The sequence below is a fragment of the Oncorhynchus masou genome, chromosome 29, assembly GCF_036934945.1.
Source record: "Oncorhynchus masou masou isolate Uvic2021 chromosome 29, UVic_Omas_1.1, whole genome shotgun sequence".
Taxonomy (NCBI): Eukaryota; Metazoa; Chordata; class Actinopteri; order Salmoniformes; family Salmonidae; genus Oncorhynchus; species Oncorhynchus masou.
Genome location: NC_088240.1, coordinates 31,799,486 through 31,823,100, shown reverse-complemented (window position 1 = coordinate 31,823,100; position 23,615 = coordinate 31,799,486). Strand labels below are relative to the sequence as shown.

Genomic DNA, 23,615 nt, shown 5'->3' with positions numbered 1-23,615 from the left:
CTGTGTATGTAAATATATTTGAATGTGTATGGATACACCCACACTGTTATGTACTTGAGTGAAGACCCAAAAGCGGTTTTAACAGAAACAGAGTTCTTTAATGAAAAAACAGGAATGGCATAGATCCTCTTCCGACGTTGTCAATGGAACAAAAGATAGTTAGTAGAGTGCAGGATGCACCTGCCAGGCAGACTCCGACAGGATAGGACTAGGTGGAAGCAAACGAGACGATAGCTTGCTTCTGGCATGAGAAACACAAACGAGAATCTGACACCGAAAGTAGCAGGAACAGAGAGAGAAATAGAGACCTAATCAGAGGGAAAAAAGGGAACAGGTGGGGAAAGGGTGAATGAGCTAGTTAGAGGAGATGAGGAACAGCTGGAGAAGGAGAGAAAGAGAAGGTAACCTAATAAGACCAGCAGAGAGAGACAGAGTGAAGAGAAAGGACAGGAACAGACATAATAAGACATGACAGTACCCCCCCCACTCACCGAGCGCCTCCTGGCGCACTCGAGGAGGAAACCTGGCGGCAACGGAGGAAATCATCGATCAGCGAACGGTCCAGCACGTCCCGAGAGGGAACCCAACTCCTCTCCTCAGGACCGTACCCCTCCCAATCCACTAGGTACTGATGACCACGGCCCCGAGGACGCATGTCCAAAATCTCTTACGAACCCTGTAGATAGGTGCGCCTCGACAAGGATGGGGGGAGGGACGAGCGGGGGCGCGAAGAACGGGCTTAACACAGGAGACATGGAAGACCGGGTGAACGCGACGAAGATAGCGCGGGAGAAGAAGTCGCACAGCGACAGGATTAATGACTTGAGAAATACGGAACGGACCAATGAACCGCGGGGTCAACTTGCGAGAAGCTGTCTTAAGGGGAAGGTTCTGAGTGGAGAGCCATACTCTCTGACCGCAACAATATCTAGGACTCTTGGTCCTACGCTTATTAGCGGCCCTCACAGTCTGCGCCCTATTACGGCAAAGTGCCGACCTGACCCCCTTCCAGGTGCGCTCGCAACGCTGGACAAAAGCCTGAGCGGAGGGGACGCAGGACTCGGCGAGCTGAGATGAGAACAGCGGAGGCTGGTACCCGAGGCTACTCTGAAAAGGAGATAGACCGGTAGCAGACGAAGGAAGCGAGTTGTGGGCGTACTCTGCCCAGGGGAGCTGTTCTGACCAAGACGCAGGGTTACGAAAAGAAAGACTGCGTAAGATGCGACCAACAGTCTGATTGGCCCGTTCGGCTTGACCGTTAGACTGGGGATGAAAGCCGGACGAGAGACTGACGGAAGCCCCAATCAAACGGCAAAACTCCCTCCAAAATTGAGACGTGAACTGCGGGCCTCTGTCCGAAACGACGTCTGACGGAAGGCCATGAATTCGGAAAACATTCTCGATAATGATCTGAGCCGTCTCCTTAGCAGAAGGGAGCTTAGCGAGAGGAATGAAATGAGCCGCCTTAGAGAATCTATCGACAACCGTAAGAATAACTGTCTTCCCCGCTGATGAAGGCAGTCCGGTGATAAAATCTAAAGCGATGTGAGACCACGGTCGAGAGGGAATGGGAAGCGGTCTGAGACGGCCGGCAGGAGGAGAGTTCCCAGATTTAGTCTGCGCGCAGACCGAACAAGCAGCGACAAATCGACGCGCGTCACGTTCCCGAGTGGGCCACCAGAAACGCTGGCGAATGGAAGCGAGCGTACCCCGAACGCCGGGGTGGCCGGCTAACCTGGCAGAGTGGGCCCACTGAAGAACGGCCGGACGAGTAGGAACGGGAACGAACAGAAGGTTCCTAGGACAAGCTCGCGGCGACGGAGTGTGAGCGAGTGCTTGCTTTACCTGCCTCTCAATTCCCCAGACAGTCAACCCGACAACACGCCCCTCAGGGAGAATCCCCTCGGGGTCGGTGGAGACCTCAGAAGAACTGAAGAGACGAGATAAAGCATCAGGCTTGGTGTTTTTAGAGCCCGGACGATAAGAAATAACGAACTCGAAACGAGCGAAAAACAGAGCCCAACGAGCCTGGCGCGCATTAAGTCGTTTGGCTGAACGGATGTACTCAAGGTTCCTATGGTCAGTCCAAACGACAAAAGGAACGGTCGCCCCTCCAACCACTGTCGCCATTCGCCTAGGGCTAAGCGGATGGCGAGCAGTTCGCGATTACCAACATCATAATTACGTTCTGACGGCGATAAGCGATGAGAGAAAAACGCGCAAGGATGGACCTTGCCGTCAGAGAGGGAGCGCTGAGAAAGAATGGCTCCCACGCCCACCTCTGACGCGTCAACCTCAACAACAAACTGTCTAGAGATGTCAGGTGTAACAAGAATAGGTGCGGATGTAAAACGATTCTTGAGAAGATCAAAAGCTCCCTGGGCGGAAACGGACCACTTAAAGCACGTCTTAACAGAAGTAAGGGCTGTGAGGGGAGCTGCCACCTGACCGAAATTACGGATGAAACGACGATAGAAATTCGCGAAGCCAAGAAAGCGCTGCAGCTCGACGCGTGACTTAGGAACGGGCCAATCAATAACAGCCTGGACCTTAGCGGGATCCATCTTAATGCCCTCAGCGGAAATAACGGAACCGAGAAAAGGGACAGAGGAGGCATGAAAAGTGCACTTCTCAGCCTTCACATAAAGACAGTTCTCCAAAAGGCGCTGGAGGACGCGTCGCACGTGCTGAACATGAATCGGGAGAGACGGTGAAAAAATCAGGATATCGTCCATGTAAACGAAAACAAAAATGTTCAGCATGTCTCTCAGGACGTCGTTAACTAGTGCCTGAAAGACAGCTGGAGCGTTAACGAGGCCGAAAGGAAGAACCCGGTATTCAAAGTGCCCTAACGGAGTGTTAAACGCCGTCTTCCACTCGTCCCCCTCCCTGATGCGCACGAGATGGTAGGCGTTACGAAGGTCCAATTTGGTGAAAAACCTGGCTCCCTGCAGGATCTCGAAGGCTGAAGACATAAGAGGAAGCGGATAACGATTCTTAACTGTTATGTCATTCAGCCCTCGATAATCCACGCAGGGACCCGTCCTTCTTCTGAACAAAAAAAAACCCCGCTCCGGCGGGAGAGGAGGAGGAGACTATGGTACCGGCGTCGAGCGATACAGACAAATAATCCTCGAGAGCCTTACGTTCGGGAGCCGACAGAGAGTATAATCTACCCCGGGGGGGAGTAGTTCCCGGAAGGAGATCAATACTACAGTCATACGACCGGTGTGGAGGGAGAGAAGTGGCCTTGGAACGACTGAACACCGTGCGCAGATCGTGATACTCCTCCGGCACCCCTGTCAAATCACCAGGCTCCTCCTGTGAAGAAGAGACAGAGGAAACAGGAGGGATAGCAGACATTAAACAGGTCACATGACAAGAAACATTCCAGGATAGGATAGTATTACTAGACCAATTAATAGAAGGGTTATGGCGCACTAGCCAGGGATGACCCAAAACAACAGGTGTAAAAGGTGAACGAAAAATTAAAAAAGAAATGGTTTCGCTATGATTACCAGAGACAGTGAGGGTTAAAGGCAGCGTCTCACGCTGAATCTCGGGAGAGAACTACCATCTAAAGCGAACAAGGCCGTGGGATCCCTTAACTGTCTGAGAGGAATGTCATGTTCCCGAGCCCAGGTCTCGTCCATAAAACAGCCCTCCGCCCCAGAGTCTATCAAGGCACTGCAGGAAGCAGATGAACCGGTCCAGCGGAGATGGACCGGAAAGGTAGTGCAGGATCTTGAAGGAGAGACCTGAGTAGTTGCGCTCACCAGTAGCCCTCCTCTTACTGATGAGCTCTGGCTTTTACTGGGCATGAGGTGACAAAATGACCAGCGGAGCCGCAGTAGAGACAGAGGCGGTTGGTGATTCTCCGTTCCTTCTCCTTGGCCGAGATGTGGATACCCCCAGCTGCATAGGCTCAGCACCCGAGCCGGCGGAGGAGGGTGGCAGTGATGCAGCAGGTGGCTGTGATGCGGAGAGGGGGCAACGGAGAACGCGAGCTCCCTCCACGAGCTCGGCGACGAAGATCAAACCGTCGCTCTATGCGAATAGCGAGAGCTATTAAGGAGTCCAGACTGGAAGGAACCTCCCGGGAGAGAATCTCATCCTTAACCTCGGCGAGGAGACCCTCCAGAAAACGAGCGAGCAAAGCCGGCTCGTTCCAGTCACTAGAGGCAGCGAGAGTGCGAAACTCAATAGAATAATCCGTTATGGATCGATTCCCCTGACATAGGGAAGACAGGGCCCTGGAAGCCTCCTCCCCAAAAACAGAACGGTCAAAAACCCGTATCATCTCCTCCTTAAAGTCCTGATACTGGTTAATACACTCAGCCCTCGCCTCCCAGATTGCCGTGCCCCACTCACGCGCCCGTCCGGTAAGGAGAGAAATGACGTAGGCGATGCGGGCTGTGCTCCTGGAGTAAGTGTTGGGCTGGAGAGAGAACACCACATCACACTGAGTGAGGAATGAGCGGCACTCAGTGGGCTCCCCAGAGTAACACGGCGGGTTATTGATCCTGGGCTCCGGAGACTCGGAAACCCTGGAAGTGGGCGGTGGATCGAGGTGGAGTTGGTGAACCTGTCTTGTGAGGTCGGAGACTTGGACGGCCAGGGTCTCAACGGCATGTCGAGCAGCAGACAATTCCTCCTCGTGTCTGCCTAGCATCGCTCCCTGGATCTCGACGGCGGAGTAAAAGGGTCCGGAGCCGCTGGGTCCATTCTTGGTCAGATTCTTCTGTTATGTACTTGAGTGAAGACCCAAAAGCGGTTTTAACAGAAACAGAGTTCTTTAATGAAAAAACAGGAATGGCATAGATCCTCTTCCGACGTTGTCAATGGAACAAAAGATAGTTAGTAGAGTGCAGGATGCACCTGCCAGGCAGACTCCGACAGGATAGGACTAGGTGGAAGCAAACGAGACGATAGCTTGCTTCTGGCATGAGAAACACAAACGAGAATCTGACACCGAAAGTAGCAGGAACAGAGAGAGAAATAGAGACCTAATCAGAGGGAAAAAAGGGAACAGGTGGGGAAAGGGTGAATGAGCTAGTTAGAGGAGATGAGGAACAGCTGGAGAAGGAGAGAAAGAGAAGGTAACCTAATAAGACCAGCAGAGAGAGACAGAGTGAAGAGAAAGGACAGGAACAGACATAATAAGACATGACACACACGATCAGACTGAGCATTTCAAAAGGAGGCTCAGGGAAATAAATGCTCAAAAAATACATTTGGAGTTATTTTCATGAAATAAACACATACAGTGATTTATTAGACATACAATGATGATGTAAAAATTGCACTAAAAAGACTGCATGGGGGCTTTAAATAAATTTTGTATATATATTTTATATCTTGGGTTATCTATACAGTACATTACAACACTGTCTGATATTTTTCAATTGACCTCAGTTCTGAAATATTGCTTTTCTCTGCATGGCTTTAAAAGGAACAGACAAGTGGTAAATCCATAAGGGAATGTGAGCAAGTCCATACTACATGGAGAAGAGGAACTTCTTCGCAACACAGCAAGTGCGTGAGGAAGAGGTGCCAAGATGGCGACATGAACAGACCCTTTTTTACCGAGCTCCGTACCAAACCTCAGAAAGATTGTGAAAAAAGAAGAAGTTTACAGTCATTACTATTACTGTTTTTATTTGTTCAAGATATAAGACCGTTCCTGTGACTGGAATGATAATTGGATCATTTATTTTGGCATTTCCATGGCAAAGTCGTGACAAAAAAGAAAGGAAGAAGTTAGTCGTTCTATTGCTAATCAACAAGAGAGAAACGTGCTTATAGACAACTGCCATAACTACGCTTGGCCTGTGGATAATATCATGCTGTTGAATGCTGAAGATGACGAATTCCCCTCTTTACCGGTTACTCCGTGCAAACCTCCACCCTCCAAAAAACCCAACATGAACTCTGACATCGTGGCTACCCTCTCCTTACTCATCAACTCCAGGTGTGACGCCATTGAGAAAATGGTAGGCGCGAACACCATGGTTATCGAATGCTTGAAAAAGACTGTGGAGATTGCATGTGGTGAAAAGTGAAAACGAGAGTGGCAAAAGTTGAAAAAAGTGTGGAAAAGGTGGAAAAGAATAACAATGTCTACCATAGACGTCTCACTGATCTGGAACAATACACAAGAAGATGGAACCTGAGACTCTACGGCTTGCCAGAGGTGGAGAATGAAGATGTGAGGAGAGGCTATCCGCATCTGCCAAGAAGTTATGCCTGCAGAGAAGAACAAAGTTGGTGATACCATCGACGTTGTGCATCGCCTCGGCAAGAAGCAACAGCAAAATGATTCAAGAACGAGGGGTATCCTCATCCTCTTCGCTGCCAGATTCTACAGGGATGCTGTCTGGAAAGCTGCTAGGAAGAACGCCTTCCTTCAGAGCCATGGTATGCGTTTCGCCAAGCATCTCAGCCCGGAGGACATAGCAAGAAGGAACAAGTTGTGGCCAACGATCAAGATAGCACGATATGAGGGAAAGGCTGCTTACTTCGTCGGAGGACGAGGCTTCATCAACGGTTCAGAAATCCATATTCCTCCCTAAAATCTCACCAGAAGGAACAGATTGATGGTTTCAGCCATGGTATTCTCATTTTCCTTATGTTGTTTACCTAACAACTGACTATTTTTCGGAATACTCAGATATTTCAATTTATTACTTTGTTCTTGTATGACCAGAAGACCTATTTTGTTTACAAACTTATGAAGAAGACTGAAAGCTGTATTTATTTTTGATTTATACAGTAACTAAGATACTGTTTTAAAGGGCATACAGGTCTGCTATGACTTTACACGGTTGTTGTTCTATTTAGTTATTGATACTTGTTTCCAAGTGAAACAGGTCTTAGGAACATGTATATGTAAAACATTTTTTTATTCAATTTTTTTATGATCAGTTTTCATATGCACTTAAAATAGTAGGTACCCTTTTATTTAAATGATTATTTTCTATTTTAATTCTCAGAACAGTTCCTGATTACACTAAAGAGGGTTTTAGTCTCTCTTAACAGAACCCTTGGTTTGGTTTTGAACATCATTTTCAGTTGAGTTGAATTTCAAAGCCAGGGAACGTCTAGCTCAAAGTTTATGAAATAAGCTATTTTCACTTTAAATTGACTTAAATGGTACAGATCTTGGTTCCCTATCGTTTAGGTTCACTGCTCCTACGTTTTGTCTATAGTTTCTCTTAATGCTAGGTGGTTACGAAACAATGTGAAGCGCAAGGCCTTATTTGTATTTGCTAAACAATTTCGAACAGATTTTTGCTTTTTTCAAGGGTCTCACTCAATTTCGGCTAATGCCAACTTCGGGAGATCGCAGTGGGGCAACAATATTAGGCTTTCCCATGGATCTGAATGCTCCGCTGGTGTCAATGAAAAAAACCTTTGGTGGTAATATACCACACTCGGAATGTGACCCCTTTGGTCACTTTATTTGTCTTGTGATCAGTTACAATGACATTACACTCATTACTGTAAACTTCTACGGGTACAACACCAAACATGAGAATGATGAGTTGCTTTAATCTATAGAAACATACAGTATACTTCATTGGTTAACTAAATTTCCCAATTCGTTATTATTGATAGGAGGGGACTTTAACATTACTATAGATAATTCAACTGATAGATGGCCCCCAGGTAGGCCAACCAAGCAGAATTTGGGTTTAATACTTTTTATGGAAAAGTTTGATCTTACTGATATATGGAGAGAGATGTTTCCGGCCAACAGATCATTCACTTGAAGTAACAAAACAGGTTCCAGACCATCCAGAATATATTTTTGGCTTATATCCAAATGTATTGATAGTGAGTGTGTTACTACAAATATTTGTACTACTCCCCTCACAGACCATAGGCCCATTTACATAGATATCAAAATATTTACCCCTGATACTATCCTTGGTAGAGCATCCTACTGGAAGCTAAATATCTCATTATTAAATAATGATATAGTTAAATTTGAGGTTAAAGATCTGCTCTCACACTTTTGGGAAAGGGCTTGTGAAGAAAAATCTTATTGCAAGAACTGGGAGCTCTTTAAATGTGAGGTGTCCAAATACCTTAGAAAATATGGTAGTAATCTTCTTAAGACCAGAAGAGCTGAGGAGGAAAAGGTGATCTTTAAGATAACTCTCCTTTCTCAGAGGTCCCCAGCCGGCCTCTCGGGGGAGGAGAAGATGGAACTAATTGAGTTACAAAATAAACTGGATAATATATATAGATTAAAAGCAGAAGGAGCCTTTATTAGATCTAGGAAAAAATGGATTGAGGAGGGAGAACAGAATTCATCCTATTTATTTAGACTTGAGACATTTCACTCTAAAAATAACACTATCCATAAATTAAACATTGATGGTGTTATTACAGATGACCAAAAGTGAATCGCTAATTACTGTAGCAATTTTTACAGAAAATTGTATAGCTCTATGTACTGTCAGGAATCCACCGATATGTATTTTAACTCACTGAATAATGTTCACTCTATCAGTGATATAGAATCTAAACAGTGTGATGAACCCATCAAAGTTGAAGAGATTATAGAGTCTATCAAACATCTAAAGAACAATAAATCACCAGGTGTTGATGGAATTGCATCAGAATTTTACTAATCATTTTCTGAACAAGTAGCTCCCTTCCTATTTGAAGTCTTTTAGAGAGTATTAAAAACAATGTTCTCCCTCCTACAATGAGTCAGGGGTTAATAACACTGATACCTAGGCCTAAAAAAGAAGTGCTGCTCATCGACAACTGGCGTCCAATTTGTCTTCTTAATAATGACTACAAGAAATTAGCCTTACTACTTGCAAAACAAATTAAAGAAGTCCTGGATGCAATCATTGATGAAACACAGTCTGGCTTCATGAGGAACAGACATATTTCTAACAATGTCAGACTAGTATTAGACGTACTTGACTACTCAGACCTGATAACTGAGGATAGCTTCATATTATTTTTAGATTTTTATAAAGCATTTGACACAGTAAAGCATCAGTTCCTCTTCCACTCCATTGAGAGACTTGGCTTTGGGGATTTTTTTCTGTAAGGCTATTAATTAAGACTCTATATGCAAATAGTAACAGCTTTATCAATTTGAAATATTACACCTCAGCTAGATTTGAGTTAAAGAGGGGAATTAGGCAAGGTTGTCCTATCTATTGATCGCCAAACTTCTTGCAAATTCTTTAAACAATAGTCCTGTACAAGGTATTACCATAGCTGGTAAAGAAATTATTATAAGCCAGCTGGCTGAGGATACTACACTTTTTCTGAAAGACGCTAACCAAATTCCCATATCGATCAATGTGATTACAATCCTTTTCCAAAGCGTCTGGTCTATATCTTAACATTAATAAATGTGAACTCATAGCTGTCAAAGATTGTGTGACACCTTCATATTATGGTATTCCAGTAAAAGAAGAACTTACATATTTAGGCATAACCATTACAAAGGATCAGAAGTCTAGAGGCTTACTAAATTTTAACCCTCTTATTAAAAAAACCCAGAAGAAGCTAAATCAATGGCTACAGAGGGACTTATCTTTAAAAGGTAGAGTCCTAATAACCAAGGCTGAAGGTATCTCTAGACTAACATATGATGCTCTATCTTTATATCTGGACAGTAAAATAAGCAAGGAGATAGACCAAATGCTTTTCAACTTTCTTTGGAGAAACCATACCCATTACATTAGGAAAACTGTTGTGATGAACACTGATGAATGAATGAATGGTGGACTGAATTTTCAGGACTTAAATAATACTTTTAAGATCAATTGGATAAAACAATCCTAAGAAGACCCACTTCTATCTGGAATTTTATTCCTCATCATGTCTTTTCTACTTTTGGTGGCCTTAACTTCATGTTGTTTTGCAATTATAATATTGACAAAGTTCCAGTGAAACGTTCTGCTTTTCATCGGCAGGTTTTCTTGTCATGGTCCTTAATTTATAAACACAAATTTTCTCCAAACAGATATTATATATGGAATAATCGGGATATATTGTATACAAATACTTCTTTGTTTTTAGAATATTTGTTCCGAGATAATATCCTATTGGTGAGCCAACTGGTAAATGCAGAGGGTCTTTTACTCAGTTATAAAGAATTCTTATCACTTTCCAAGGTCCCTGTAACACCTAAAGATTTTGCAATTGTTTTAGATGCCATTCCCTCAGGTGTTGCTATGTTATTCAGGAACATGTCAAGACCTGACCCTCAGAGCCTACCTTCTGTTGACCCTGTTGACTCATCAGTAGGAAAGATTTGTTTATATTTTCATCCATTCAACAACAGAGCGATACGAACCTTGTTTCAGCAGGATGTTGTATCTATACCTTATGTCATGCCTTATTGGAATGGATTTATTGATAATATCTGTTGGAAAAAAGTTGATGTTGCCACACACATACCTACTTGTTAACAAAATGAAGGAAGTTTCCTTTAAAATGATTCATAAATATTATCCTGCCAACCACTAAATGAAGAAGTTTAAGGTAAACATTAACTCAAATGGCTCCTTTTGTAATGACCACCCAGAAACAGTGTTGCATCTTTTTTGGCATTGTATTCATGTAAGAAAACTGTGGCAAGACATCAGTAGATTTATAATTGAACACTTTTATGAAGGTCTTACACTATTGTGGAGAGATGAACTGCTTGGATTCTTTACCTATGATAGGAATCAGCTGAAACATTTTTATGTAATTCATTTCATTATTCTTTTGGCCAAATTTCATATTCACAATGTAAATTTACAAACAAAACCCACATTTTCTTACCCTACAAAAATAAATTGAACTGTATTTTAAGACAATGAAATACTCTACTAACAAAAAAGCTGTTAGAATTATAAGCGTATGTATGTCCCTTAAGGTCCTTGTGTAATGTGATATTGTACCCCATAGCCCCGCCCCTAGCTCAATTGTCCACTGTATATAATCTATATATACTTGTGTTCCCTCATGTACTCTCTGTATTGATTTGTTGTTAATAAAAATTAAATGACATTTTTAAAAAGAAACACCAAGTGCGTGAGAAACACCCAGGTATGAGTAACACCCTCCAATCACTCTCTGACCTCTAACTCCTGACACTCCTCTCACCTGTGCGTCCTCCCGCAGGTCTGTGGCCTCTCTGAGATGGGTGTTAGCGGGACGGAACGTATCATCCAGAGCTTTAATACCCGTGTTCCGTAGGGTCACGTACTCTCGCCCCCGCCACACCCCTCTCCGCACAGACAGACCCCTCCTCTGGGCCTTGCCCCCCCCTCGTCGGTTGGTCACGGCAACATGGATGAACAGGCTAGCGTGTGGCAAGGGGTCTCCCTCCAGACCCAGCAGGGGCACATTGCGGTAGCCCGGCTGAAGGCACTCGAAGGCCACGCTGTATTGGCCAATGAAGTCGTCTCCAATGTAGTCGTCGTCCAATACCACGAAGCGGAGGAGCGCCAACTCTGGCATGTTCACCTGGGAAGGACAGACAACAACCAATCATGAGCCATGGTGCAGTGACAGACAAAATCACAGGAATGTTACCGAATGTTGTACACAGACACAACTCTTGCTTGTTTTAGAACACTGAGTATGGTTACTTCACACAATAATACGATTATTGCGGATAATCAGATTAATATTATAGTTTAATTAAAACATTTACATGCTTTGCGTGAACGAACAATTTCCCTGCTAATCCTGTTTACATGGACACATCTGAAATCAGGCTACCTGATGGGACTTAAATAAATGTAGAAAATCAGCAATCAAAATAAACATTCTACCACAGAAACCATGTTATTTTTGCAAAGCCTATTTGATTCTGAGTTTGGACATATAAAGTTTGTATATGAAAACTATTTCCATGCATACTTTCAGTTTTTCCGAACTCACTTCACTTGCGCTTCTGATGCTGGCACATGCGCAGATCAAATATACCGCTGGAGCTCTGATGAAGCTGTTTTACAGGTCCTAATCATTCTAAAGATTGGTTAGAAAACCAGGTGCTTTAATCAGTGTACGCTTACTTCAATTTTGACCTTACGCTGATTAAGGAAAGCAGAGTAAGGTGTTAACATGACTATTGCCATACTCAGCCTACTGCCATAATCAGTTTAACATCGGATTGTTATTGTGCGTGTAAACATACTCCCTGATATGTTTTATTGGTTTTCTAGTCATCTCCCTTTAGTTCAATCTGGAAAAAAACTATTGTGTAAAGGACAATGATTTCAACTAGAAATAACAATATCAGTTTTAATTAAATAAAATGTTTTAAAACAATAATAAGACCGTTTTAACTAACAAATGTTGTGCTTCTCCTCTAACGTTCCAATAGGATCTAACAGCATCACCAATATAACCCAACATAATTTATCTAACCTTTATTTAACAAGGTTAGGTGAGTCATGGAGAACAGCTCTGGAACAACTTTGGTGAGGCAAGATGTTTATAAACAGATATTATCATACTGAGACATTAACATTTAATCATAGTGGTGGACGTACATTCATATAATATACACCCCATATGTTCATCACAGGGCACATAATATTATAATTATATTGTCCATGACACACAAAAGTATCACACATAGACACATATATACAGTTGACGTCGGAAGTTTACATACACCTTAGCCAAATACATTTAAACTCTGTTTCACAATTCCTGACATTTAATCCTTGTAAAAATTCCCTATCTTCGTTAGGATCTTAGTTACGATCACCATTATTTTCAGAATGTGAAATGTCAGAATAATAGTAGAGATTTATTTCAGCTTTTATTTCTTTCATCATCACATTCACAGTGGGTCAGAAGTTTACATACAGTCAATCAGTATTTGGTAGTATTGACTTTAAATTGTTCAACTTGGGTCAAACGTTTCGGGTAGCCAAGCTTCCCACAATAAGTTGGGTGAATTTTGGCCCATTCCTCCTGACAGACGTGGTGTAACTGAGTCAGGTAGTAGGCCTCCTTGATCGCACACACTTTTTCAGTTCTGCCCACAAATGTTTTATAGGATTGAGGTCAAGGCTTTGTGATGGTCACTCCAATAAATTGACTTTGTTGTCCTTAAGCCATTTTGCCACAACTTTGGAAGTATGATTGGGGTCATTGTCCATTTGGAAGACCCATTTGCGAGCAAGCTTTAACTTTCTGACTGATGTCTTGAGATGTTGCTTCAATATATCCACATAATTTTCCTCCCTCATGATGCCATCTATTTTGTGAAGTGCACCAGACCCTCCTGCAGCAAAGCACCCCCACAACATAATGCTGCCACCCCCATGCTTCATGGTTGGGATGGTGTTCTTCGGCTTGCAAGCCTCCCCCTTTTTCCACCAAACATAACCATGGTCATTATGGCCAAAGAGTTCTATTTTTGTTTCATCAGACCAGAGGACATTTCTTAAAAAAGTACAATCTTTGTCCCCATGTGCAGTTGCAAACCTTAGCCTGGCTTTTTTATGGCGGTTTTAGAGCAATGGCTTCTTCCTTGCTGAGCGGCCTTTCAGGTTATGTCAATATAGGACTCGTTTTACTGTGGATAAAGATACTTTTGTACCTGTTTCCTCCAGCATCTTCACAAGGTCCTTTGCTGTTGTTCTGGTATTGATTTGCACCTTTCGCACCAAAGTACGTTCATCTTCTGTGAACATACCAAAGTACGAGCTGTTTAAAGGTATAGTCAACTTAGTGTATGTAAACTTCTGACCCACTGGAATTGTGATACAGTGAATTATAAGTGAAATAATCTGTGTGTAAACAATTGTTGGAAAAATGACTTATGTCATGCACTAAGTAAATGTCCTAACAGACTTGCCAAAACTATAGTTTGTTTGTCACTTTCTGAACCTAGTTCTTGTGTTATTTCTTTGTTTTAGTTGGTCAGGATGTGAGTTGGGTGGGTATTCTATGTTTTTTGTTTCTAGGTTGGGTTTCTTGTTTGTCCTGATTTGGTTCTAAATCAGAGGCAGGTGTTAGTCATTGTCTCTGATTGGGAACCATATTTAGGTAGCCTGTTTTCTGTTGGGGTTTGTGGGTGTTTATTTTCAGTCTTTGTGTGTCTGCACCAGATAGAACTGTTTTGGTTGTCATGTTGTTGTTTTGTGTTTTTGAAGTGTTCAGTTTTCCATTAAAAAAGATGAACACTAACCACGCTGCGCTTTGGTCCTCTCTATCTCCAGACGACAACCGTTACATTGTTAACAAGAAATTTGAGAAGTGGTTGAAAAACAAGTTTTAATGACTCTAACCTAAGTGTATGTAAACTTCCGACTTCAACTGTACATACATGCAAGCGTGCTCGAGCTCGTATATGTCCACACTGACACACACACAAACATATAGAATTGTTTATTCACATTGGGTGGCATCAGTACAAACAGTATTAATCAGACAAAATAAATATATTGGAATAAAACCCCATGCGCATGGTAAGGAATAAATGAACTAAGACTATGAACACTCAGAAACACACAGTCGGAGGACTTTTGGCTGTGTAGGTTGTGTATATGTACATTGTGAAAGGAGACACAGAGAGTAGTTAATTATGAACGACACATAAACATCCAATAAAACGCACGCACGCACGCACCCACCCACCCACGCACGCACGCACCCACCCACGCACGGACCCACGCACCCACGCACGGACCCACGCACCCACGCACGCACCCACCCACCCACGCACGCACGCACCCACCCACGCACGGACCCACGCACCCATGCACGGACCCACGCACGCAACCACCCACCCACCCACGCACGGACCCACGCATGCACGCAACCACCCACCCACCCACGCACGGACCCACGCACGCACCCACCCACCCACACACCCACCCACGCATGCACCCATGGACGCACCCACGCACGCACCCATGCACACACCCACCCACACACACACGTAGGCTTACACACACACACACACACGTAGGCTTACAAACACACACAAACTCAAGCTGGGCAGATGAAGATAGTGAGAAGATACCTGTAGAAACACACACAGTGGCCATCCTTTGGTTTCTATGCTTCCAGCATGATGAATGTGTTTGGTAGAAAGGCCAGAGGGTAGAGAAGAGGGTGGAGACTATCCATCTCAACCCACACTGTGTTTATACATACACCTAGCCCACTATGGTGTGTGTGTGTGTGCGTGCGTGCGTGCGTGTGTGCGTGCGTGCGTGTTCCTTCCTGTGCTGTGAGTTATAACCATATTAGGTCTTCAGGCTCTTAGTGACAGGAAGCAAACAATATGAACCAGCTAAAGGCATTAATTCCAGAGGACAGCTGTATGAGTGTGCGTGTATTAGAATGTGTGTGTATGAGTGTATTCTTTGACATGAATATCATTTTGAGATAAAATCCAAGTACAGGATACAGCGTAATATACCAGTACAATCAAATGCTTACTTGCCAGCTCAACCCCAGTCTGTGGGTCTTCTTCCAGATGTGTGTGCATGACTGAATTCTTTCACATTGGTTTCATTTTAATACGTCTCTTATTTCCTGTACTTGAGTCTTTGAGTTCTGTGTGCAGTATGTTGTGAACATGCTCCTCCCTCCATCCCCCACATGGTACTGCCCACATGTTGACTACCTATAAACAGAACTGTTGGAGAGAGGAAATGGATTCTAGACCGGGGGGAGATTGTAGATTATAGACAGGGTGAAGGTTTGCACTCAGAGACCCCTGAGTCTGTGCTAGTCTAGATTTTAATGTTTTAGCATGGAGCACTATCCATCTAATAGGGCTGCAGTTAATGGATGAAGAACTAGAGAACATGTCAGTCGAAGTGAGCACAGACAGAAGTTTAGGCAGCCGAAGGCTCTGAGTGGGTGACAGAGAGAGACCCAGAGGGTGAACTGTGTGTGAGAGAGAAAGAAAGAAAGAAAGAAAGAGAGAGAAAGAAAGAGAGCGAAAGAGAGAGAAAAAGAGAGAGAGAGAGAGAGAGAAAGAGAGAGAGAGAGAGAGAGAGAGAGAGAGAGAGAGAGAGAGAGAGGGGTGTATGTGAACTTTAGGCTCTACTCTTACTCATAACTACGTCCACTCAGGTAGATAGAACCCTCCATCACTGCTACACACACACAAACAAGCACACAGGCATTCATACACATACATACACGCACGCACACTCACATGCAAGCACACACACATGCAAGCACACACACGTAGCCTGCATCCTATCATGACTGTCTGCTGTGGTGGAGTGTGGACAAGGGGTGGGAAATGGGGCATCATGTTTCATGAATGAAGAGGTCAGTCTGAACAGCAACAGAAAGGACTCTCTCTATCTCAGCCTCATTCCAAAATGGACGCTATGTGTTTCCAAAAAGGGCCCCATGTGTCTCTGCCTAGTTTCCCTCAGCAATCTACACACAATACCCAATAATGAGAAAGTGAAAACAGGCTTTTAGAATTTTTTGCAAATGTATTAAAAATAGAAAATAAATATTCAGCCCCTTTGCTATGAGACTCGAAATTGAGCTCAGGTGCATCCTGTTTCCATTGATCATCCTTGAGATGTTTCTTCAACTTGATTGGAGTCCACTTGAGGTAAATTCAATTGATTGGACATGATTTGGGAAGGCACACACACACACACACCTAAGGTCCCACAGTTGACAGTGCATGTCAGAGCAAAAACCAAGCGCCCAGAACCTCAGACTGGGGCGAAAGTTCACCTTCCAACAGGACAACAACCCTAAGCACACAGCCAAGACAACACAGCAGTGGCTTCGGGACAAGTCTCTGAATGTCATTGAGTGGCCCAGCCAGAGCCCGGACTTGAACCCTATCGAACATCTCTGGAGAGACCGGAAAATAGCCGTGTAGCAACGCTCCCCATTCAACCTGACTGAGCTTGAGAGGATCTGCAGAGAAGAAGGGGAGAAACTCCCCAAATACAGGTGTGCCAAGCTTGTAAAGTCATACCCAAGAAGACTTAATGCTGTAATTGCTGCCAAAGGTTCTTCAACAAAGTACTGAGTAAAGGGTCTAAATACTTATGTGAATGTGATATTTCAGTTTTTTGTTTTGAATAAATTACAAACATTTTTTTTTTTATGATTTTGATTTGCCATTATGGGGTATTGTGTGTAGATTGATGACGGGGGAAAACAATTTAATCAATTTTAGAATAAGGCTTTAACGTAACAAAATGTGGAAAAAGTCAAGGGGTCTGAATACTTTCCGAAGGCACTATATCTACCCGTACATGGTCAGATTAATCTGTGTGTGTAAACCAACTGAAATTCAGAGAAGAGAGGACATTTTGCCTGTCCTCACTTGTAAAAAGGCTATTTTAGGTTTAGGGGTTAGGTTTATAGGGTTTGGGTTAAGGTTAGAATTAGGATTAAGGGTTAGTGGTGAGGGTTAGGAGTTAAGGGTTATGGGTTATGGGTTATGGTTCCCAAAAAGTCCTCACAAGTACAGTAAGACATAACTGTGTGGGTGTGTGTTTGTGTGTGTGGAGTCACGCCACATTACCCTCTAGTCCCCCACCAAGCCTTAGGTTACAGGCCACAGGACTAACGAGCAAAACAGAGCTCAATATATTCGAAACATTGTAGTTAATGTTTTCTTTTCAGTCTTTGGTACAGTATGTTAATTTGAGACTGTCATTCTCCTAACATAAGACAGTGGAAAGAAGGATTGTTATACTCTGCACGACAAACTAGCCTAGCACGCCACACCACTGGTCAACAGCACCAAGGCAACTCTCCAACTGTTCCCTCTCCGTTCCCATGTTTCACATCATGTTTTATAAGCCCTGGCCATCTGTCGTCATAACTAAATCTTCCACAAAGGCTCAGGGGAATCACAATGGCTCTGTCTGTCTGTCGCTATGGGAATGAATACTGTAGTTAACTGTCCTTGGGAGCTGGAAAGACTCTATACAAATAGTTCTTATTGTTGAGTATCCTTATGAAACTGATGTTTTCGACATTATTATCAGTACAGGGTCAAACATAGACCATATTCTGTCTAGACTTAGCAAGCATTAGATGTTTACGTGCATGAACACTCAACTTGTGGGGCGACCGTGACCTTAGTCTTAGGTTGTGTTGATGAACCGTGCTGTACTTTCACATGTATCTGTAGGTTACACATGTTAATCCCATGTGAGACTCTGTGTTGTTGTTTTTGTCGCACTGCTTTTTCTTGGCCAGGTCAGAGTTGTAAATGAGAACTTGTTCTCAACTAGCCTACCAGGTTAAATAAAGGTGAAATATAAGATAGGAATAAATGACTGAACTCTTACCTGAAACTCAAAGGTCTCATCAAACAGTGGGCCATCCTGGTTCTGTGTGGCGGTCCGGGTCCGTTGCTCAGCGCAGTCCGCTGGTACCCCATGTAGCTCCAGAACCACGTAGGGATCTATAACCTCTCCTTTGGCCCCAGCGCCCTGCGGCTTGGGCAGGTTGTGGGCGCTGATCACCTTCACCCTGAGGGTCTGAGGTGGCACGCCAGGCACACACCCCTGGGTCACGGCACTGAAGTAGGAAACCTCGTCTCTCATGACCCCCGGGCGCAGCACGAAGCCACAGCCCCCATTCTGGATGAAGCGTCCCCTGTGGAGGTCCAGCATGGCCCCGGGGGTCTGCTGGTTGAGAGCCACCAGCTGGACCCCGCCCTTCCAGTACCCCTGGGGGTTGGGGTTGGAGGAGTCCAGGCGGACGGAGCTGGGCCGGACACGGGTCAGGGTACGCTTGGTGAAGCCTACTAGGTCCTCTGGGCTCTCACTGGCCAGCCGGCCCGCTTCTCCCTCCCCCAGGGAGCACAGAGTCCAATAGGCCGAATCAGGGAGTAAGGGTGTGCCCGGCGTTGAGGGGGTGCTGGGTGGGGAGTGCTGCTGTCCTTGTTTCCTTATTTCTCGGTGGTTGTAGAAGCTACGGCTTCCAGTTCTTGCCACGCTCACCAGATCTGAGAGCTCGCGTTGGAGGCGGAGTCTCCTGGGCTGAGGGGGCGGGGGTACCACTAAAACCACACCCAGTTCCTCCTCTCCGGGTATGGTCATTCGCCGGCCAGCCAAGGGTCCGCCTCCCCCTATCTCCTCATCCTCCTCTGATACCTCTCCCTCGGATCCCTCCTCTTCTGGGGGTAGCTTCTTCCCCACCAGCAGCACCCGGCCCTTCAGCTGCTCAGGGGAGGGCAGGGTGGTGGCTCGCCCCACCGGGCTGACCGGCAGGGCCTCAGGGGTGTAGAGACGTGTAGAGAACACCTTCCTCAGGTGCTGGGCCAAGGTACGCTGCTGGGAGGGGGAACAGCGCTGGCACAGGTAGAGCAGAAGCGGGTAGGGCGAGGTCAGGAAGGCATACTTATTCACCACCTCCAGAGCACTGCGGATGGTGACCGGGGCGTGGTGGTGATGGTGGTGGTGGCGGTGGGCATCAGGACCATAGTCTACCCCCAGGAGAGGCTCCCCCTCTGGGCCGTCTGTCACCCCCAGCTCCAGGCAACGACACCCGGCCTGAAGAGCCCTGGTCAAACCCCCTAGATCAGCCCTCCCATGGACCTGGTCATCCAGGAGATAGGACCGATAGGAAGTACTGATGTAGTAGTGGGACAGGGGCAGGCTCATATCCTGACACACTCCCTGGTGCTCCACGTCAAACAGCTGGCACTCTGGAGACTGCAGGTAACGGGCGAAGCCGTCAAGCCCCAGCAAGCCTCTCTCTCGGCCTGGTCTGGAGGGCTCAAATCGTAGGACCAGCTCCAAACAGCCCTCAGCTGTGGCCAGGGACAGGCCCTGCTCCGTCTCCAGAAAGAGACGAAGGTCCTGGGCGTCCAGACACTCGCGATCCTTAGAGAGCTGGACCAATAGGAAATAGACATCTGGGCGCGTGCAGAGTTCGCAGAAGGCCTCCTGGAACTCCTCGCGTGTCACGTGAGACGTCAGCTTCTCTTTGCTGCGCTGGATCTCCTTGAACCTCAGACGCACCTGGAGAGAAGTAGGGGAGAGGGAGGGAGAGGGAGAGGGAGAGGGAGAGGGAGAGGGAGAGGGAGAGGGAGAGGGAGAGGGAGGATGGACAGATACAAAGGGAGCAGGGGATAGATGAGAAGAGCAGGTTTAGAAAGGGCAGTCAGATTTTAATACTCCACAGAATGGATGAATTATTGAGCTACAATATTCAATAATATCTAATCACTGAAAAAGACGGGAAGTACATTCCATCCATTCCAATCAATGCATGGGATCAAATTTGAGGTGAATTAATTGTTATAATATTTTATTGCTCATTATTTTTTTTTAAATGAACTGAATTTAATTTCAGGTAATTTCCATCTTGGAACAGATATGAAAGTCACCCTGGTTATATGGCTTAGCATACTACTCTACCTCGTGCCCCTGGCCTACCCTTCCATGCATGCCAAACTGACTGTAGGAAAGTCTAGACACCTACACACACACACACACACACACACACACACACACACACACACACAAAAACGCACACGCACACACACACACACACACACACACACACACACACACACACACACACACAAAAACACACGCACACGCACACGCACACGCACACGCACACACACACACACACACACACACACACACACACACACACACACACACACACACACAGGCAGCTGTACTGGCTTCACAGCATGCTTCACAACCAGGGCCTGAGTGTTGATTCACAAACAGATTAGCTATGGAGCCATGTGCACTCACACACATACCTCTGCCTGGCTTTATTTAGGTTTGTGTATTTCCAGCTGCTATCTGACTCCATCTCCGCCTCCTCTCCTGCTTTCGTACTGTTTGTCCGGAGAATATCCCAAAATATATTCACCCATCCTTGCAAAAATGACCAGTGGCATGTATCAGCTTACTTTAATGTTAGGTCGATAGCAGTCCTTGAGATGTACTGTCTATACAGTACATTCAGAAAGTACATTTTGTTGTGTTACAGCCTGAACATAAAATTGATTAAATTATGATTGTTGTGTCACTGGCCTACACACAATACCCCATAATGTCAAAAGTGGAAGAGTGTTTTTCAAAATTTTTCAAATTTAAGCAAATATTAAATGAAATGTCTTGAGTTATTCAATCACTTTGTTATGGCAATACTAAACAAGTTCAGGAGTAAACAATTCGCTTGCTGGACTCATTCTGTGTGCAATAATAGTGTTTAACATGATTTTTGTATGACTACCTCATCTCTGTACCCCACACATACAATTATTTGTAAAGTGCCTCTCTCAAGCAGTGAATTTTAAACACAGATTCAACCACAAAGACCAGGGAGGTTTTCCCAATTCCTCACAAAGAAGGGCACCTATTGGTGAGTTAAAAAATCAATGAGTAAAAAAAAAACACACATTGAATATCCCTTTGAGCATGGTGAAGTTATTAGTTACACTTTGGATGATGTATCAATACACCCAGTCACTACAAAGATACAGGAGTCCTTCCTAATTCAGTTGCTGGAGAGGAAGAAAACCACTCAGGGATTTCATGAGGCCAATGTGGACTTTAAAACAGTTACAGAGTTTAGTGGCTGTGATATGAGAAAACTGAGGATGGATCAACAACATTGTAGTTACTCCACAATACGAACATAATTGATAGAATGAAAAGAAGGAAGACTGTACAGAATAAAAATATAACATGCATCCTGTTTGCAACAAGTCATACTGCAACAAATGTTTTGTCCTGAATACAAAGTGTTATGTTTGGGGCAAATCCAATGCAACACATTACTGAGTACCACTCTTCATATGTTTGTCATGATGTTGGCCTGGGGGGTAGGTTTTTGACAGTCATAAATACCTCTTCCCCCCTTTTTCCTCTCTCTACCCTACTGAGGTTACATTTGCAAAACCCTTGGTTAACATAGAGATTCTGGGAACGTCAGAAGATGGGGGGAAATGAACTATATTCTGCTAATCCGGCCAATGGAACACATGCGGTGGTATTTAATGAATATGATGTCAGTTCGGTTGTCATCTGAGACATTCTCATCAATGATAAAATGACATAAACTCTACAGTGGAAAGTCTACACATCAGAGTTATCGGATTCACATGGAATTGTTGTTCAATTTAAATGTTTGAATATGAAATTATTTGTGATGGGATGAAATGTGATTTTAGCTTCTAAAATGTGAGATGTGGGTTTTCATAAGATAAGACTGCGCACTTAGTGACCCGCCCACGTGAAGAGACAGAGGTTGTAAACTATGTAACACACCCGTTTTCTCCCTTCCTATATAAAGCCTTGACGACAATAGAACTTCCTGCTCCGGGGATGTAGGACGACGGTCCTATGTCAGAATGATTCAGATAATAACTACAGAACGAAGCCAACATCAGCGTGAGCTTTGGTTGCAACGCAGGTTAGCAAGGAACAGACAGAATATCCCATTTACCACCCAACAACGTTACTACAACGTATCCAATTGACCACCAGAGACATTCTTCAAAGGACAAAGGACTCGGTTTGGCAACACGGCCTTCCATCTACCACCAACCTACTGAAGCACAGCTCAGAGTAAATATTTATTGCATTTTCCTTTTCTGAATTTAGAATGCATAAGATACTGTATTTACGATAGCACAGCTTCTTCCCTTTGTTCCTCAGTCTTCCCGCTCTTTCACTCAAACCCAGACACTTTTCTTTTGTGTAACAAGCTGTCATATCTGTTCTGCACGCTAGGGACGTTTTCCTTTATGACGTAATTTGTAATCAAGTTATGATTAATTGTGTGTATGTGTACGTCTGTGTGATTAGTTAGGTATTTAGTAAATAAATAATAAAACACAATTTTGTATTTCTGATTCAACTTGTTAGCCAGGGTTCGTGCAGATAAAAGAATTTACAATTTTCAGATGAGACTGAATTAAGATGACGATTGATACTGACTGCTATTGATGTAAAATATTACTAGGTCTTTAAGAGTTTATTCGGAAGATAACAGCTCTATAAATATTATTTTGTGGTGCCCGACTCTCTAGTTAATTACATTAACATGATGAGCTCAATCAGGTGATATTAATTGCGGAGAAATTATTTTATAGGATGCCATGTCATATCACTTAATCCGGCATAACCAAAGACACAACATGTTTATGCATAATGGTGGCTGCATCATGTTATGGGTATGCTTGTAGTTTTTAAGTACAGGGGAGTTTTTCAGGATAGTACATAAATGAAATGGAGCTAAGCACAGGCAAAATCCTAGAGGAAAACCTGGTTTAGTCTGCTTTCCACCAGACACTGGGAGATGAATTCACCTTTCAGCAGGACAATAACCACAAAAACATGGCCAAATCTCCACTGGAGTTGTTTCAAATCAAAAAAAAAATTTTTTTTTGAATGTTCCTGAGTTTTTACTTAAATCTACTTAAAAATCTATGACAAAACCTGAAAATGGTTGTCTAGCAATGATCAACAACCAATTAGACAGAATTGAAGAATTTAAAAAATAATATTGGGCTTATGTTGTACAATCCAGGTGTGGAGAGCTCTTAGAGACTTACAGTACTCAGAAAGACTCTCAGCTGTAATCACTGCCAAAAGTGCCTCTACAAAATATTGACTCAGGGGTGTTAATACTTATGT

General features: G+C 44.2%; 1 protein-coding gene across 1 annotated transcript in view; it reads right to left on the bottom strand.

Annotated features, from left to right (window-relative positions):
• The window catches only part of LOC135519348 (inactive phospholipase C-like protein 1), a 157,985-nt gene that overhangs the window by 8,399 nt on the left and 125,971 nt on the right, over positions 1–23,615 (bottom strand). The window contains 2 exon segments of the mRNA XM_064944528.1: positions 11,131–11,493; positions 18,291–19,970. Coding sequence (XP_064800600.1) covers positions 11,131–11,493; positions 18,291–19,970 — 2,043 coding nt within the window.